The sequence below is a fragment of the Haemaphysalis longicornis genome, unplaced genomic scaffold (genome assembly GCF_048455015.1).
Source record: "Haemaphysalis longicornis isolate Haplotype H1 unplaced genomic scaffold, Haemaphysalis longicornis Haplotype H1 scaffold_4, whole genome shotgun sequence".
NCBI classification, from domain to species: Eukaryota; Metazoa; Arthropoda; class Arachnida; order Ixodida; family Ixodidae; genus Haemaphysalis; species Haemaphysalis longicornis.
Window position 1 is genome coordinate 139,071,159 of NW_027526361.1, and position 19,633 is coordinate 139,090,791.

A 19,633-nucleotide genomic window follows, 5' to 3' on the forward strand; every position below is an offset into this window, starting at 1 on the left:
CGGGTCCAAGTGCAGCGAATGCACAGAGTATTCGCATTCTTCATCTGGTCATCGGTGAGGGAGCGTACCAGTTTGAAGAACCTTTTTCGCTGAGTAACGCACGGGAGTGTTGGCCTGTGTCACGTATTTGTTCGCCAACTTGTAAACCGGTTTACGTATGTGCGTGATACACGTGATTCATTTCTTCGCACTGTCATGCAGATTACATTAGTAAACGCGTAGCCTATGTATATTGTTTCTTCTGTAAATGATGAATGTGATTCGGTGTAAGGCTATATGAAGGACGTGGTAGAGTCTTTCGGTTTCTTACGGTGCGATTTTCAGTAGAATATTTAGCCACTGTTTCGAGAAAACCCTTACAAATAATTTGAGAGAGATGCTGTTCCCGGTACTACGTTGTCGCGAAGTGTTTATTTCTGGCCCTGGGCAGGATATGTTACCCCATATGAAAAAAATGGCAGTCTCAGCATCGCTGATAACTTTGTTTTTAAGTTACCTCGAGGAGCGCAGCCAGTTAAGGTGTGGATGGAGGGAAAGGGTCTGCTTTTTGGTGGGTCTAACATGTGCACGCTGTGTGCTAAATTCGAAACAGTGGAGCACGTCCTCACGGAGTTCTTGGATGCCATATTTTTTGGGATGTCTAACGTTAAAGAAAGACCTCCGCATTTCAGCGCATAATATTCGATTCTGTCCGGTTGAGCGCGGAAATGTCACATACGATTTTATCATGGCGCTGGGGTTACATTCCAGTCGGAGGTCCAGAATGGCTGCGCGGCATGCGGACCCGAATGCGCTCACACTGAGCAAGTATTTTGCACAGAATGTCAGGCTGTTGTACGAATTGTAAAAATTAGAGGACATCGAACTTGAACGGCTACCTTTTTTGGGAGAGCTGTGTACATTTGATGTTTATTTTAAATCCTCCCGTCAGCCAAAGTTTTTAATTTATTCGCGACTTGTATTGTGTTTGTGCAAAATGTAATGAAGAAGAAAATCCGCATTAGCTCCGTGGCTAATCCATGGTTCTACCGAGCATAAGGACACGGGTTCGATACCGGTCGCGGTGGCTGCGTTTCTGACAGATGCGAAAAGCGAAAACGCCCTCCGTGTGTCGATACTTCGGCGCACGTTTAAGATTCCCGGTGGTCACAACTAACCCACAGCCCTCCACCACGGCTCGCCTTATAGCCCACTCGTAGCTTCGGCGTATTGAGGTGCATTCAGCCCACGAAATATGTGAAGAGAATGGACGAGACAACATGAAAATATTTTCCTTTTCCCTCCCCCAACCATAAGCAGTGGGAAGGCATGCTAGCCAGCCTGGGACCCGGCGATCAACTTCGTCTGGATGAAAGGGCCCGCATGGCAGCGACCGCCCAGGGACTTCTGGGCTAAGACCCCCCATTACCACTACTCCTTGAACTAATATAGAAATAAAGTTTATTCCTCCTCCTCCTTGCCAAACGTCCAGGGCTGGGAAAGAAAACTCATTGTATTCTTTTGCTTATGCCGCCTGGTGACAGTATTTTTACAGCGCTATTTCAGGATTGTGGTGGATGCAGATGCATTTAGTGTTTGTTTTGTGAAATTTAACAGAATAACAAGCAAGGCGCGTAGGTTGATAAAAGTATTTATTCACATGTCATCTGTAAAGAAGAGCCGCACAAAAGCCGGTTGCAGTTGAGGATTGTACAGCAGGACAATTATGGGACAAAAATACTGCTTGTGTCCATGCCACACTGTTGCCTTAGCTTTGGGCTAGATCAAACTGGGAAAACTCACAACCAGAAATTGTGCACACGTAACATTGCGAGCAGTAATGTGCCCTCGTCTTTGAGATGTGTAGGTAAAGCATCGCAAGTATTTTTAAGACGTACATTTTTTCGCATTTCCCTTTGAATTCGTCACCTTCACCATTCTGAGTGCGATTTCATCATTGTACGTACTTATTACTCCAAATTATCCTAAAGTGTGAGTACTTAGGCGGTGGCAAGAAGTTGCGCTAAGCAGACGTGGTAGTGTGATTCAACGGTAAGCGTATCTACGTGTCAGGGCCCATCAGAATGTCCCTCTGGAGGCGGAAAGCTTCCGCCATGTTTGGTGGCATCCGATCGAGGTGTTTATCGAAGTCGCGGAGAGCTTGGTTTTGGAATTCCATGTAGCGGTCGTGAAGGTTCAGCTCGTCGTAAACAGCTTTGACTGCAGCTTCGTCTGGACCACCGGTCACTCCCCGCCCAATGTGAGCCTGTGAGAAAGAAAGATCAGGTATTTGTTATTTTCCGTTCTCTCCCTACAGCAATAGTTTTTAGCGCGAAATTGTTTTACTCCAGAATTCATGAAGATTTCGCGTACGTCATATCCGTCCCGGAAGTGACGCCAATACAACGAAGCAAGCGGTCTGTAAATGGTTAACCCCTGCACACAGTGTTTTTTTTTTTTGCGGAAAAGGAACCCTTAGTACTAAAGAGTACATTGTATTTCGGGTGGTTCGTTTTTGGGTTTTATATCATAACACGAAATTATTTTATGCCGAAATACACCAAGATATCACTGACGTCATATTCGTCCCGGAAATGACGCCAGTACACCTTTGCCGAAGCGAACCGCCAGCAGGACGTCGCTCGCCAAACACACCCGCAAGACAGCCCCCGACCCGCAAATCATGCTCCGCTGCAGATTTCGCTGCACTTTCCTGCTTTACCGATTCCTATGACAGATGAATCAATTACAGTTTTTTTCAGGGAGGCTGTCAAACACAGATCACACAAAAAGCGGTTTGTGTTCCCTCTTCTTGTATCATGACATTTGGGTTCTGCATTACACAAGCTTCAAACTAAAGCTCGTAAGCTGGATGTAATACAAAGCCTTGGTTCAGAAAGTCTTAATGCCGATGGAAGCAAAAAAAGGGCTCCACGTTACACTACTGCTCCTCCCATCTCGTACACGTTCCAGTCACGGCGGATGGTCGTGAAAAGTGTCTCCTTCATCACCAAGAATTGTCGGTGCAGAGGTGGATACCGCCTTCAATCGGGGGACACGCTGGCGCGGACCTCAACGCCAAAAATTTTGGGAATTGAAAAAATCTGCAGAAAATCAGAGGATTGTCCACTAATGCACAGCATTTCTAAGTCGCTTATCTAAAGCGCGAGTTATTTACAACAAAATATGGCTATGAGTAGCAAAATACGTTGGTTAAGTTTGTTGTTTTAAGTTTTCTTTCGTTTCTTTTCGCCAATGATGTAAAAAGGCACCACTGTAGAAATGAAGTGCCTTTAATTTCCTAAATATGTATTTTTTTAAGAAGCAAGGCGTACTACTGAGTTGGTCCGTTCGCGCTCTTCGTATACGTACCTATTTTCAACGTTCTTTGGTGACTTTTTTTCATTTGTTCTTTTGTTTTAGGGGAAGATGTATAACATCTTCAGAAGAATCCTTTTTTCAGAGGATTCTTCTGGAAGTTTTATTTTTCCATTTTGCTTATTTGTTGGTTTTTAAAATTCTGGTGGACCAATTATCTCCCTTGCCGCTCTTATAAAGGTTCTATGTGTTACTTTCGCCAAATATGCATTTCTGAGGAAATGCAGGCCGTTATTTAAAGGTTGTTTTGCGGGCTTATTTGTTTATTCTTGGTTTTTGGGGGAGATGTAAAACATACATATTTCCGATGCGAGATGATTTATGTTAAAAATTATTGTTTCTATTTTACATGTTTCTCGGTTTTTCAAAATTATGTCGAGACCAAGTATTTCCCTTTGCGATATTAAAAAATTACAAGTGTTACTTTCGTCAAATCTGCACTTTTGCGGAAATTAAAGGTGATACACGGTTTGCCATTTGCACACATTTATTTGTGTATTGAACGTTGTGTTGCGGACTTTTTTGTTTGTTCTTAATTGTGGGGGAATGTAAAAGATGTATATCCTGGATTTTTTGAAATACATTTGGTAAAAGTTGTATTTTTCTATTTTTTTATTGTTAGTTTTTCACAATTCTTTTCGGACAATTATCTGCATTTGCTCTTTGATAAAGATTACAGGTGTTGATTTCGCCAAATATGCATTTTTCTGGAAACTCACTGTGTTACACGTTTCGTCATTTTCGCCATTTCTTAGTCATATTTCGAACCTTTTTGCAGACTTTTGATTTTATCCTTGGGTTTCAGGGAAAGAAGTATAAGATTGATAGTTTTGATTTTGTCAGATCGTTTTTGTGAATTTATTTTCCCATTTTCACTTTTTTTAGTTTTTCAGAATTCTGTTTGACCCATTATCTCCACTTGCGCGATTATTACGATTGCAGGGTTAATTCCGCCAACTCTGCATTTTTTGGAAATTCAGGGCGTAACACAGTCGTGGCAGTAAGGGTTTTCGGAAAATAACTATACGCATTAAAAAGCAGCATCTGCAGCTGTATTGTTGACGGAGCTGAATTAGTGTCCCAGTGTGATGCTTCACATCCAAGAAGGGCCCATGCTTTATTTTATTTCCCTCCCTCCCTCCCTCCCTCCCTCCCTCCCTCCCCTCCTTCCTTCCTTCCTTCCTTCCTTCCTTCCTTCCTTCCGTCCTTTCTTTTTCGTTGTTTCAAAAAATTTATTCCTTCCTTTCTCATTGCTGCCTTCAATTCTTTTTGTTTGTTTGTTTTTTCCTTTCTTCATTCCTTTCTCTTTTATTTCTTTCTCCCATTATTTTATTATTCCTTATTTTGCCTTATTTTTTCCTACCTTTCTTTCTTTCTTTGTTCACATAATTCTGCTTTGCTCCCGGGAAACGAAGGACCCTCTAATCACATTCTTGGTATTTCTATCGGGGTTCATTTACCGTGCCTTTTATTTCACAATATATTTGGCTATATCTATATACATGTGCACATACGCATCAACATCCTGTTATTTTGTTCCGTGCAGCACAAAGGCCTCCTTCAAAGATTTCCAGCCACTTCCTTGCTGAGTTTGACGGGTCTATTCTTTGCTCCTGAATTTTCTTTATTCATTTCTGCGTCAAATTCTTGGTGTTACTCTGCTCGCTGGAACCTACTGCATTAAATGAATGGCACAGCTGTTTTTTTTCACCCTTAATTCATGACTTGCTCATTAATTATATCTTAGTTAATCAATTAATTTGTACTTGAATTTATTCGGCCTGATTTGGTTCTGTAATCGTCGGTGCGGTTTTAGTATCTCTGAGTGTCACCCCTAGCTGTTTGTTGTCGCTGGTTACGCTTGTCGTAGTTTTGTTTAAAGCGGCTCACTTAAACTGTACGTGTTGGCCCAGAATGGCATTACCTAAATTAGAATTTGATTTTACACCTGTTTCTTTAGTGGCAAAGGTAGTTTGCAGAAAACAATTTGAGGATGCTCACGGAATGCAGCTGGGCCTATTATAATTCTGCTCTTTCTTATGGCTTGGATCAACACTAACGATTTTCCCAAGAGAGTTATGGTATTGCTCTGGTATTACTACACCAACACTGAAATGGCGTATCTGTGAATGTTCGCTTACTCATACTTGTAAGTTACTTGTGTGAAGTTTTGTAATAACATTCAAGCGTTTCACGTAGAATTGTCTAAGCGTTTCGAACGAATCTCGGCTCGACTGACTGAAGAACAATGGCACCCGCAAATCTCAAATTCCTCATGTATTTCATATTGGCCCGTGAAGCTGACTTGTCCTAATTAGATTTCTCATTCACCCCTTCCAGACAGTCTGTAAATAACTCGGGCGAATTTGTACCTCTTTGCCTTACACCCTTCTTCATAGGAAATATTGTTGCCCTCTTATAAAGGATGATCTTCGTATACACCTTCGAACGGCGCTACATGCGGTTTCTCTACTCCACGATCAATTACTGCTTCAACGACTGCCGTGGGTACTGAGTCCAGTGACATTTTATAATGACTAAAAAGCTTGGTACAGGTTGAATATTTTGTGCATACGCACCAACTACCTGGTTTATTGAATGAATATAACTCACCAGAAACAAATATTTTCCAACGACAGTTAGGTTGTTGAAAGTTCCCGTTTTCCATTAAGTATTGCTTTTGTAAAGAAACTCGTCCAAACAGAAAGGAGGATGATGGGCCTGATATTTTTCAAGTGTTTTACGTCGCCTTTTTTTGTTAATTGCAATAAGGACCCATTTTTATGCCTATTGTTGATTCAAAATCACGGGTCCTTGTGACAATATTTTCGCGGGCTTTTTGATGACGATATTTTCACTTTGGTGCAATAGATGGGCTGCTCTTCTGACGTAACCTTGAGTCTTGCCTCTCTTGATCCGTTTTCACGGCTTTCTTCCCCAACCCTTTGCTATTGTTTTAGCTTGACCAGTGGGAACAATTGCATCAAAAACGCCAAGAAGGGCTTAAGGGAAGCAGTTCATCAATTTTTCATGATGAAGTTGGTTTATTGTTTTACACGAAAAAGGAAAAAAAAACATGCTACCCTGTCGGCAACCGAAGCTATGACCTTCCGAATACACTTCTGATGCCATACTAACAAAGCTACCGGATGGCTGTGCTCCCCTCCGCAGTCAGGGGTGCTATGTGAATATAATGGTATACTGCGGTTTGCGGTGGCATCTTTCGCCCCTTCGACAAATCGCGCTGAAGTGGGCCTCCAAAGTAATGATACCACGCTGGGAATGGTACCATGCTTTCGGGTGATGGTACCACGACACCAGGATTAAGTAGTTTCATTGGAAAGGCACTCCACAAAACCCACGTATCCATTCAGGAAAGAATTGGGGGGTGGTAGATCGAGGTTCAGGTGGAACCTACCTAGCTATTACGTATGTACGTACGTCAGAAATCACCCGAATTGTACCTCGCCCTACAGTTGAAGCACACGTTACACTCCTTGAATGGACATATACCTTAAGTGTTTGGACTTGCTCTGGTGAGGCCAACTTGAGGGCAGAGATGAGGAACCACGTGTGCTTGTGCTCCACGATGTCAGTTCCAACCCTTCCCATGACCTCCGGGCAACTGTAGCAGTCGTTGAAGTCGTTATGGGCCATGTAGATTTGCCCCAAGGCAGTAGAAGCCTCGTGTGCCTGCTGGTGCAGCTTTGGGTCCACGACACCAGCCTGCACACATAAAGTGCACGAATAAGACTAAACAGCATCGCTTCAATAAAACACAACACGAAATATCATTGACCAGCTTGGAAATTTTTCACATTGAATCATGGCTTAATGACAAATACAGGAAGTTTTGGTTCTCTGAAGAATACGCGGCGTGGACTCAGGGCAGCATTGTCACGCAACTTTTATTAGCATGAATGTAAAGTCTCTGAACATAATGGTATTCTGACGCCGTAATGACAAAAGGTAACGTTCAATGTTAACACTGCTGCCTTTTACAGTCGCCTATTTATGGGTGGAGAAGCATGCGGCTTTAACCAACGTGTTTGTGCCGAAATTTCAGTATCTTGGCAAATTCGTTTGGAGCCCAGTAATCATTGTCTCAGTTTTCAGTGATTCAGTACTAGGTTTGTAAAAGTCTAACTTCTCGAATCCTGATCCGTAAAATTTTGGCTGTGTAAGCAATAACATGCGTTCCCGTTGTTTGCCTGTAGTTTTAACAAATTTAAGAATAAGAAGACGTTCATAAATGACGTATAATACTTTTTCACATTTATACTGGAACTACAGCCGAAGGAGTGCCGGGTCCATCGTAACAGGCAAATACAATTCGATTGGTCCGAGTAGAGGCAAACATGTCTCGCGTCAATAACAAAAAAATCCAGAATGATATCACCAATTATTGTTCAATTCACAGTTGAAGTTTGCAATATTAGAAGTTACATTCATAACTGCATCCCAGAGTTTACCAATTCACACTGAGAAATAAAATACCCTATGCAAAATAGTTTCTTACATTGTGTGCGTACATCCAAACTCTACGCTAGGTCCGGTAATGAAATTATGTTCTTTTTTTTTGCGCAAGGGTTAAAAGAAAGTGGAGAAGAACGTTGTTTCTGAGCCCCCGAAGAGTTCTGTCATTATGTGATCAAGAAGAATACGTTCGGGCGAAGATGTTAATGCCAGCGCCAAGGAAAAGAGTTAAATCAGTCATGGGCCTCTGGCGGCTGCTGCCATAATCTTTGGCCAGTACCCCCAATTGGGTATGTGGTATTCGTGGGTTGGATTTTTACGCCACTGCCAAAGGAAAAGGGGCTCATTGACCGTCAGCTTTTTACGGCAGCTTTTATTATCATTTCTTAATATTATTTAATGGGTATAGGTGAATCGAGATTCCGTTCCCCCGTGGAATCAAGCCGGCCACTTCTTTCTCGCGCCTGGCGCCATCTACTTGTTCAATTCTAACACTCCTTGTAGTTTTTTGAGTACTTGAAAAAAAAATGCCACCCTGTTCAGCTTTGGTGGTGATTAGAAGAAGGATGAGAGCAACAAAGAGGAATGATGTGACTGGAAGGAATGTTGAAATTTATGTTCAGCGAGAAAATTGGGAGAGAAACGTGTACAAAGAGCAGAACGAAAAAACCGGTCGCAACTTGTAAATATACAGTGTATGAAAAGAAATTGTGCGCGTGGGGTAGGTTTACGCGTGAACGTCCAAATTCCGTCGAAACTGAATTTTGTGCACTTTTTCACTGTAGTTAAGGGCTGTTTCGCATCTGCAAGGTTTAAGGGGTCCTCGGGTTGCTTCTGGAAGGTTATATGATCTTCCAACACGAGTGCCTACGAAGATACGTATTCATTGGCTTCCTTTTGTCGAAGTGACTTCTTTTCTGCAAAAACAACCCACTGGATTCTCTAGCACAACCTTCGGGCTAAAGCTTTGGTTATTAAAGCTATATTTGGCGATAATATGTTAGCGTCCTTTATAACTGGTGGATGCTATCATGTTCCTTGAGAGAACAATGTAAAATCCAGGTGAAGGTAAGAACATGGCGACTTTTTCGACAATCAATCAATCAATCAATCAATCAATCAATCAATCAATCAATCAATCAATCAATCAATCAATCAATCAATCAATCAATCAATCAATCAATAAATCAATCAATCAATCAATCAATCAATCAATCAATCAATCAATCAATAATTGATTAATCAATCAAAAATATTTTATGATCAACTAATCAGCAACACTTAAAGCTCATGCTGAATTTTCAGCACCCCTGTGAGGTTTTGTCGAAGATATGTAGGCAATTTCAGGTTGAAGATAAAAGTTCTTGTTTCCGCCATTCATACCTTTTTTACGTCAAAAGCATTGACTAGATTTGTACAGTGGAAGAACCGAATTTAGAAGCAATATTACAAAGTTCACACCACGTTTGCTCACTTCTTGTTCCACTGAATGGCTGTGCCTGTGCAGCATATGACGTCTCGAACGTCGTTGGATTCACCGACATTCCTTTATAACAATCAGGTACTATCTGGGTATGATGTAAATTTTCGGCAGTTTATTCGCAGGTCCTGAATTCTTGGTTTAGCAAGTCTAACGAAGAAAAGAAAAGTTTAAGTTCCCCCAAATAAACAAATGCAGTAGTGATGCTTAAACGCAGAAGGCCTTACCATATACATTCCCGCGCGGACAGGTAGCTCCAGTGTGAACGGACCAGACTTCAAGATTCCCACGGCCCAGTAACGATCGAACGATGGGTGTCTCAGCTGCTGGCCGCCGCTTGTGGTTGCGGTGCTCAGCACGTCAAACATTTGCCCTAGCACAGCCCTCAGGTCACAGTCGTCGAAGAGGTCCAACAGGGCTGGAAGCATCGGGTGCGATGAAAGCCGTCTCTTGAGCACGAAGCTGACGGCCTTCTCGAAGATGACCGCATCGATGATGGCCCGCCAGCCGATGTCGGGCCGTGTGTGCGCGGCTGGACGACCGCGGCGCATCGGTGAGCCGTCCATCATGTCGTCTACCGATATCTGGTAGCATTCCAACTGCGTTAAAGAAAATCGACACCCCGCTTTTAGAAAGCTGCCTTTGCCTGCTCGCAAGTACCGTGAGTACTCGTACACACTTACAACATCTTATTTTCCAGACGAGTGGGAGGTTTGATTTGTAGCTTCTGTAACTGGTTGTTTCGAACGACGGATGGTCGTACACCTAGGACCACATTTTGTCCAAGCTTGACTGCTAACAACTTCCCTTCCGTAATGCATTTAAAATATTTGCATTTCAATCCTTCTGCGAAAATATTCTTTGAAGCTTTGGCACACGGGATTGTGGACACCTTTGTCAGAGGCATCAAATCCGCGTGCGTTTTAATGCTTGAACCCGTAGTGAGGTTTGTGCCGCCCAATAAAAAGTGAGCAAGTTCACCGTCTTGTGTGTAACCGGGGCCGTCTTGAACGAGCAGCACGAAGATAATTATTGGAACTCGTTGCTCCAGAAGGAAAAACAAAGCCAAGATAAATTATCTACGATCGGAGTCTTTATGAAACGGCGCGTTTCTCTCCATGGGCTCGAGAGAGAAGATAATTCTCTCTTCTCGATGGTAGGGAAAAGTAGGTGGGCCCTTTTGTCTGCTGGGTTTCCACTACAGTCGCTTATGATAAGAAGTAAGGTCATGGCCGCGCGTCTTGTCTGGCGTCCCACTTGAAAAAGCAGCGGGATTACGCGACCCTCTTCTTAGTGAGGACACACGTTACGCTACCCGTGCTTATATTGCACCTATTTTGTTATGGAGGATCGGAATGCTGCGCCATTTCAATGCTGACCGTGCACAGGTGTACTTATTAAGGCAAAATCATCAACTCATTCTTCACGTCGCGGGCGGCGATTCTTCCAGCACTGCGGACAAGAAGGACCATCATCTCTAGAACGATACCGTCTTACCGCACATCAGCGATGCACGGAGAATCGAGGGAACTCAAAAGACCCACGGACCGAACGCATAAACGAAGACGGGCTCTCGCCAGTGTAACGTTTAAGCGACAATGGCAAAATACAAGCCACCGCTCATCGTTTCTCCTAACTGGCTTGCGTGATTTCTTTTAAGTGCGAATGCACTTTATAAGCGACCCCAAACCATCCACCGCCGGCGGCGGCGGCGTCCGCAGTGCTCCTCTATATTTAAAAAAGAAACAGCATCCGGCGCCAGGTTTCGATTCGAGGACTTTGCGGGCCGCAGCCCGACGCTCTACCGAATAAGCCACGGACGCGACGCTGATATTAGGGAGTTTTAGAATAGGGGGCCCCAACGCTCTGGGGCCCCCAAGCGTCTTGGGGCGTCGTACTGCGCATGCACAGAACCCAAGCCGTCCTTGGGGTTTTGGGTTTGCGTTTAGCGCGCACGCTATTTTGCTGGAATAGCGGGCGCCCCAAAGCTGGAGTCTGCGTTCTTGCGTCGCTCTCGCAGCCAGCGAGACTGCGCGTGACCATGGCTGAAGCGAAACCTGCGGCTCGTCACCCGATCAACTACGACGATCGCTGAGCTGAATTTGTTGATTCCGCGCGTCGTTCGCTAGGTATGGATAAAGCAGGTAATCGTGAAGTGTTTTCTGCCTTCAGAAACAGTCCGCGCACACGCCGGCCGCGCCTGCCAGCTCGGCACGCTCAGCGGCTCAAACCGGCGCAGACCACGGTAGCAACCGCTTGTCGCTGCTCTTCCGAATCAATCTGATCGCTAAAAAGAAACTCCACATGCGAGAAAGTAAGTGTTAGTGTGATGAAAAATTGTGCTAGGGCTTGTTGTCAGGGCTTATTTTAAAAGCGGCGATCAGATATCTGCCGCGATGCTAAGCCTACGCTGAGCGGCCGCGGACGTTCGGCGATCCGACCGATCGCCGCGGCGCGCGGTGCGCGGAGCGGCTGAGAGATGGCGCTACCTGCGCGGAAGCATCGAAACAGGCAATGCAGATGTCTTGGTCACCGATCGCTGAAACGGCAGTTATAGCTGAAATACACTTCCACATGCGAGAAAGGGGATGATAGTGTGGTGAAAAGTTGTGTTATGGATTGTCATTCGCAGTTGCACAGATAGCGGCAATCAAATTTTCGCCACGACGCTAAGCCTAAAGTTTCCATCAGCCGAGCTGAGCAACGCAAGCCGGTTGCGGGCTGTCGGGGGCGCCCCTCTTCTAAAACTCTCCGCGCGCGAGCGCCTTGCGTTTGGGTTCCCCTAACTTCTTGGGGGCCCCCAACGCCGGCTTCCCCTATTCTAAAACTCCCTATTGTCAGTAACGCGCCTTATATCTTTAACGCATTCAAACTACGTTTGTCAGCGGCGTGCGTTGGCGACTCAGCGGCGTTATAGCGGCTTGATAACTGCGTGGTGTACACGTGATACTACAAACCCGATGGAAGAGATGGAAGAGAAGGCGGCGAGGCGGTGGGCTGCGGGGGCCGAGCGCAAGCGCCGCAAGCGGGTCGACAACCGTGCATTCGCACTTTCACATTCTCCCCCTCGGGGAAATGCGGGGGAATTTTTGTTAAGCGTATTTGTTGAAGCTTTGGCCACAAGACACGGGGATTGCTTGGGAAGTGCCTGCCAGCTATTATCTCCGAAAGAAAAGTAAAAGGAGAAAAGAAGAAGAGTACAGAGCACATATCTTCTATCAGGCTGTCCACGAAGCACGCTATATGGTATTACATTCCGTAGCAGATGGTATTGAGAAATGAGGAATTAAGCCCAATAAGGCCAGAAATATACGCACCAGTTCGACGCACCAGCCAACCATGGCGGCATCGGGCAGATTCTTGTCCGGGTCTTCAGCCAAGAGCTGGTATGTCTGAAGGACACCCAGGAGTCGAGGCCGGTTTTTGTGGTACAGGATGTACTCCAGGGCCTCTCCCAAGGCGTCCAACATTTCGCGCGCTCGGGGAACTCCAAATTCCATTTCCTTCACAGTCGACAGCATACGTTCTTTCGCTTCCAAGACCGGCAGATCCGTCTGGCAGTAGAGCTTCGATGGCCGCTTTAGCTCTGATGTGTTCAGCTTTTGAGACCTGCGTCGCGAAGAGATTACATGTAGCCTGACGAGAATGGGCCTCAAGCAGTGAGCTTTTAGTGCTTAGTGTTTACACGCTGCAAATCGTGGAAGATGTAACATACATATCGTTTCCTCTGGGACCATCGTGCGGTAGAATTGTTGTGGTCAACTTTGAACTAGTTAGAAATGAATTGGGTAGTCTTATGCCTTTCTAATTTGTTTTGAGTGAATGTTATATACCAACCGAATACGTTAAACCACAAACTGCGCCGCAAAACACAGCTTTTCCAAACCAGGCCTTAACGAATCGGCCGACAGCTTCACTACTTCACCTTTTCGCCAATCTCAATATATTGCCTTTTCTATAGCATGACTTGAACACTGTTTGAAAAACATAGTAAAAGCATAAAATAACGAAGGATCCTCAACCGCACTCGCTGAATGTCTCACAGGAAATCCACAAACATAAGATTCAATTTTCATACAGTTTACGAAGTATTCTGCCAACGTCCCGTAATGCCCAGTGTTGGGACATCTGAAAGGTTAGGCCATGAAGCATAAGAAACAAAGATGGCGGACGAGCAACATCAAAATGCGGTTTTAAAGTGGCGAACACGCTTCAGCATTGATAACTGACAGAATTATGTGCCAGTTGCGGCAGGAAATGCGCTGACCCAGATTCCACGTGCTTTCAACAACAACAACAACAAAAAAAAACTGGGCCACCTTTGTACTTGCGATGCGAAGACTGGAAACAGCGGAGCTGGTAGTCTTCACTAGCTTAGCTTTGGCTTTTTTAAAAAGTGAAAGATGGTTAAAAGTGGATTGTTCGTGGAAAACTGAGCTAAATCAAGTACTCAATCCACCCCCCACCCGCCGCGGTGGATCAGTGGCTAAGGCGTTGTGTTGCTGAGCACGAGAGCGCGGTTTCGATTCCCGGCCGTGGCGGCCACTTTTCTGATGGAGGCGAAAAGCAAAAACGCCCGTGTGTACGATATTTTGGTGCACGTTAAAGACCCCCGGGTGGTCAAAATTAATCCGGAGCCCTCAAATACGGCGCGCTTCATCGCCTGCGTTGCGTCGGTGCGTTAAACCCTGCAATCAATCAATCAATCAATCAATCAATCAATCAATCAATCAATCAATCAATCAATCAATCAATCAATCAATCAATCAATCAATCAATCAATCAATCAATCAATCAATCGACCCCCCTCGGGACCAAAATCCAAACTACCAAAATCCGAAGCCAAAGTGCACTTCAACTCAGCCATAGTCCAAAGCAAACGCCGGCGACGCGAACCCAAGGAAAATACTGTGCGCACTGAATGCGATGATAGCGCAATCGTATATACTCCGGTTTCATAACGCGAGGGACCGAGGTTTGATTCTGACCCGGGAAGCGTTCTTTCTGTCTGATTTGGTTGCACATTGTTTTGTTCCCCGCGGCGGCTGACCCCGAGGTCATCGGGACTTCGGGGTGGACCAGTGAACAGGTTTCCGGTCTCACGGCGTAAAGGTCCCGGGTTCGATTCCCACGACCTCCAGAATCCAATTTCTTAGGCGCGTACTCCAAACACGTGTTCGTGGGTTTCCTGCCTCGTTGCTACTTTCCCTCATGGTTTTTGGCTACCATTTGCTCATTTCCACTTCGCCTAGCGGAATTTTCTGTTAACGATCGGCAAGGACAGAAGAAAGCTTGAAAAGCTCTGCTGTTAAAAAAACACCACACGGCGAGCTGTCATCAACCCCAGGGATAAGCGGTAAATTAGAAGAGACAGGGTTTCTGCAAGAACTGGCGTGTCTGTCCCCTCTTGTCCTTCAAAGAAATCACGCAGCACTACCACCTAGAGTGGACAGTGTACCCTCCTCTACATAAAAACATAAGAACCTCACAAAAGAACAAGAACCTTTGAGGCATCCAAACAAACACCTTTTCCCACCCAACTAGAGCCCACATTCTGTCTCCCACACTGTACTCCTCGCAATGCCACTTCTGCAAGGCTCCGGGCACGCTTTACTATATTATTTTGGGCGGTAATAAGAACCCGAACCTAGCCCCCCTACCGTTCCCTTCCCCTGAGCTCTGGGAGGGAGCACTGTCCAGATCGGACCCTGACGGCCAGCTTTGGCTGCTGAAGAGAGCACAAGAAAGTGGACGGCCTGAAGGGGTCGTGGAATAAGGACTCTTCCCCAAGACCAACTGCTCTATAGAAACGTTTATTCTTCCTCCTACAAATTTTCGTCGGAGTCGTCCCATACCCACTCACTAGAATTGTCCGATCACTATGACAGTAACCCCCAGTGGCAGGAACGGCAATCAAAGGCAAGGACGCGCGGTAGCAGGCAAGCGATTCTACGCCCGTGTGACACAGAACGCGGATTCCGCTAAAGTCCGATCAAGGGCCCTGTTTACGAAAACTCTGGGGCTTCCCCTGGCAATAATTTACTCCTACAAAGGCGGCACTGCGTTCCCGGATAGGCACATGCCCGGCACAGCCACTGCCGGTACGCGCCCAGCGCCCTGTACTGGTGCACTTGGGTCAGTCTTTCTGTTCCTTTGAACAACTGGTAAAAGAGCTCCTCGGCCTCAGTGGCTTTGGGGTAGATTCGTGGGTCTCGGAGGGAACCGTCTGGGTTCGAGCCCCATGCATTAGATTTTTGCTTATGGTACAACATTCTAATATCTCAACTCTACCCATTATTTTTGTGAATACGGGGGGCTCGGTATCGCTTGGGCGGTTTAGGGATGCCCCGCGGTTTTTTAAGAAGTTTAATTAACGTTCTGCATCCAACTGGAAGCCCCGGGCTACTACCTGTGTTGGATTAGCTACCGCCTTACATCGCGTGTATTGTATGCTGGTTCCACGAAGCTACCATAGCATAGATTCGTACCGTATAATTACAGATTTCTGAATGTCCTTCGGACAGGTCAAATTCCCATTTGAAGACAACGGGCGGTCCACCAAATCCATTTGGGCACCAAAGTCCACGAACCAGCGCATAGTTTCCACATACCCCTTGAGGGGTATGTGGAAACTATGGAAGACGAGAGGAAGACGAAACTATGGAAGACGAAACAAGGTAAGACGAGAGCTGTCAAGAGAGGCCCCCTTTAATTTCTACGATTCCAAGATATGTGATATTTTCGGGTACAAGTACTCAACCAGACGAATAAGGCTGCAGTAATACTGGCCAATTACGTACGTAAACGTTCGTTGTGTTTGTGCAAAACATTGTTTTGGTTTAATACTTGATGTTGAGTACATTATAAACTTACTTCACTTTGTATCAATACTTTATAGGCCAACTTTTCTGCCTCAAGGATGAAGCCAGAGCTGACAAAAAAATTGTAGATATCCAACTGTAGCTGCCCGCTGGGATACAAAGGCAGAAGCAGGCTCGTAACCACCGCCCTCACCATAAGTGGTCGATCGCGAATGGTATGAATGCAGGAGTTATGATGAGTACGTTGAAACAGCGGCCAAAAGAGAACTGGTGAACCGGACGTAAGATTCTGACGGCTCCTGGTATGGTTTTCGCCCATGCCGTATAGTAGACATGCGACCAGTCCGGAGACCATTCCGATGTTCATTTTGAGAAATTATCAACCTGTACTATGGTAGCTTTATGATCCCAGCATGACACACACACACACACACACACACACACACACACACACACACACACACACACACACACACACACACACACACACACACACACACACACACACACACACACACACACACACACACACACACACACACACACACACACACACACACACACACACACGCACACACATACACAGACAATCACACGCACACACACACACACACACGTCCCAGCATGACACACACACACACGCACACACACACACACGTCCCAGCATGACAAACACACACACACACACACACACACACAAGCACACGCACGCACACACACACACACACACACACGCACACACACACACACACACACGCACAATGACCCAAGAAGAAGCCAGTATATTTGCGCTATCACAGAAGGCAAGCTTAAGGACACATCGTAAGCCATGCTGCATGTTGCGTGGGCGGAGATTTGTGGCTTAGTCACTTCGATATCAGCAGGCGTGGCTGGACACTTTTACCGTTCCTGCCAGAGTTTTATTTTTAAGTTAGGAGTGCGTTAAGTATTCCGGCCACGTGCTGCCCACCGCGCCGTGCTTTTTTGGCAGAAGGGCACATCATGTCATCGCGCAAGACGTTTTATTTTCCAACTACATACACTAGGCGAGCAACGCGTTCTCTCTCCCCTGATGGCACTACCTTCGCAGCTCTACTCACACTACGTTTACCTGAATTAATCGTACTGCCGAATTGATTCTCTTAAGGATACCAACATCTCGTGGGTGCCTGTAAAGTAAACGGAGTAATTATCTCTGGACAGAAACCACAAAGACAATCAGAGACACTGTATTCAAAGACAATCATTAGAGGGGAAATTTTGCTCATAATTGTTTTACTCCAGAGATCGATTAGTCGCTACCTTAGTGTATGCTCCCTCAGTTTTGGTTTTACCGTTTCTTTTGTTGCAAAGGCGTCGCCATGTGACTTGTTTTTTTTTTGTTGCTCATCCGCATGATGTCCGATAACGTCGGCATTTCCGACGTCGCGTACGTTGGCAACCGATACGAGCCTTTTTTCAGGCGGCGGCTGCTGAACTACGCTAAACGTATCGGGAATAGTGCTAAGGTGGTGAGACAATGTGGAATTCGATGACCATGCTCGTAGCTACAGCTGAGCTATGGGCGCACTCTCTGTGTTACTGAGGCCAGTACGGGGCGTTCAAGCGTGCTGGGTGGTGCGAAAGTTTCTCGCGGTGCTCTCATTTGTAGAAAATAGAATTTCAAAAACATTTCAGTGTCTGCATTAGGCGTTTCGCAACTATCAGTCTCCGCTTGAATAGTAACTTGTAGAAATAGTAAAAGGGAACCCATTAAATTATCGCCTCTATATGGGAAATCCTCAAGGATTTTCCATATAAAGATGTATGGGAAATCCTCAAGGAGGAGTAAGTTTCTGTGAAAAAAAAATGCCATCTACCTCAATGTAACCGTACGGCTGCATTGAGGTGAAGTCAAATTTACCTTCAGATGCCAGTTCTCGCAGGCTTACTGCCGTTCTTGCCATGACGGCACCATATGCAAAGGAAAGATGTATAAATAAAATTCGGAGTAATCGTGTTCAATCCCTGATTTTCCGTAAAATGATTGTCATAGTTATACTGCTCAACAGACGATAAAACCAGAAAAAGAAAGAATATACATGGTACTTCTCCCAGGAGGATATGCTTCTGGGGTGAGTTGGAAAACAGAGTAAGTAGGTTCTCTAACAATTTAGAGTTTAATGACGGTGCACCCACGCTTCGATAAAGCAGTCGAATCTAATGTTCAAGGGCACTCCACGTGAAAATGTTTTATTTACGGCCTCAATGCCGTGCTGCGACGCGGATTACAAAACACGGGAGGGGCAGTCACTCGTGATTTGTGAACAAGACTGCTGAACGTATCATGCGGCGCACAGACCCTACTTGAACAGCACACAGCGGGCCTTAACCATATATATCTTTAACCGAATGCCGCCGGCGCACCTGATGAGAATATTCTACTTAACTTGAAACACAAATAGTTTTAGCCGCATCTTTCAGCAGTAGGAGTTCAACATGTTCTACAAGTCTCCCCTCTGGCATCAATCGTGCAGTGGCACAACAATACAGAAACTGCTGTTAGCAAAACGGTCTTCAGACTCAGTGAAGCCTCAAGGTATTTCACGATTCAGATGTTAACAAAACGCCGTAAGGTAGCCATTAAGAACAAGTTAAGGCTTACATCCACCTCGTGATTTAGGACGTGGCTTCGATAATTCACTTGACTGGCTTGGCAATTAGGAAGTATTGCGACACAATTGCGTAAGGGGAACCTTTCTTTGTGCGTAGAATAAGCATGCAAGTTTCCAAATACAGGCTCAAATTTGAGGGAAGCAGGGCTTAGAAAGTCATTGGCTTGCCTACCTGTTATCCGAAGTTAAGGGGGCGTTGAGACTGGCTGCTGTGGAAAACGATGAGTTTTGCGTTCGAGTCATCAGGGAGGCCAAAGGCAGCTTTCGCGTGGGCGGGGTGAATCCCGACGCCAACCTTCGCAGTGCATTCGCTGCCTGGATCCGCATGTTTGTACTAAAGTTGTCAAACGGCCGTGGCGTCTCCTGGACATCGAATGTTTGGCTCGACTTAAATCCACCAGTCAATGCACATCACGCATGCGCACTAGTAGCAGGGCTTAAAACTGCCCCTTCGCTGCGCAGGTGAGGGCGCCCTCTTTTTATCACCAGTGTATTTTTAACATTGATAACTCCTCACCGCTTCCCATATTCCATTTACTTACCTTGCGTTCACCTGTTATCGCCTCCATTCTTGTACACTGCATTCCAAACCTTGGAGTCGCTGGGCAGAGCATTGGCCTTTACCAAGCACTCTTTATCCGTTGCTGTGCTGTTTAGGCATTTTTATTCTCGCTTCAGTAACGCGCGCCGCTAATGTAAAACAATGGCATGGAATCTAATGATAACTATGCATGTTTGCTTCTCTGCGAGTTCGGGCTACCGGTGAACGCGTGAGCACAGGACATGTTGGAGTTTAATAAGCCGATTTTGACTGAGGGAGAAAAAATTTAGCGGCCAATTACAAA

General features: G+C 45.5%; 1 protein-coding gene across 1 annotated transcript; it reads right to left on the reverse strand.

The window, feature by feature from the left end:
• Window positions 1–1,614: 1,614 nt before the first annotated feature.
• LOC144179415 (farnesyl pyrophosphate synthase-like) lies at window positions 1,615–19,169 on the reverse strand. The gene is made up of 5 exons (XM_077707766.1): window positions 18,961–19,169; window positions 12,631–12,922; window positions 9,541–9,912; window positions 6,871–7,083; window positions 1,615–2,245 (listed from the first exon to the last, which is right to left on the reverse strand). Exons 1-5 carry the CDS (start codon window positions 19,113–19,115, stop codon window positions 2,042–2,044), a joined length of 1,236 nt encoding a protein of 411 aa, XP_077563892.1. The 5' UTR covers window positions 19,116–19,169; the 3' UTR covers window positions 1,615–2,041.
• Window positions 19,170–19,633: the final 464 nt, after the last annotated feature.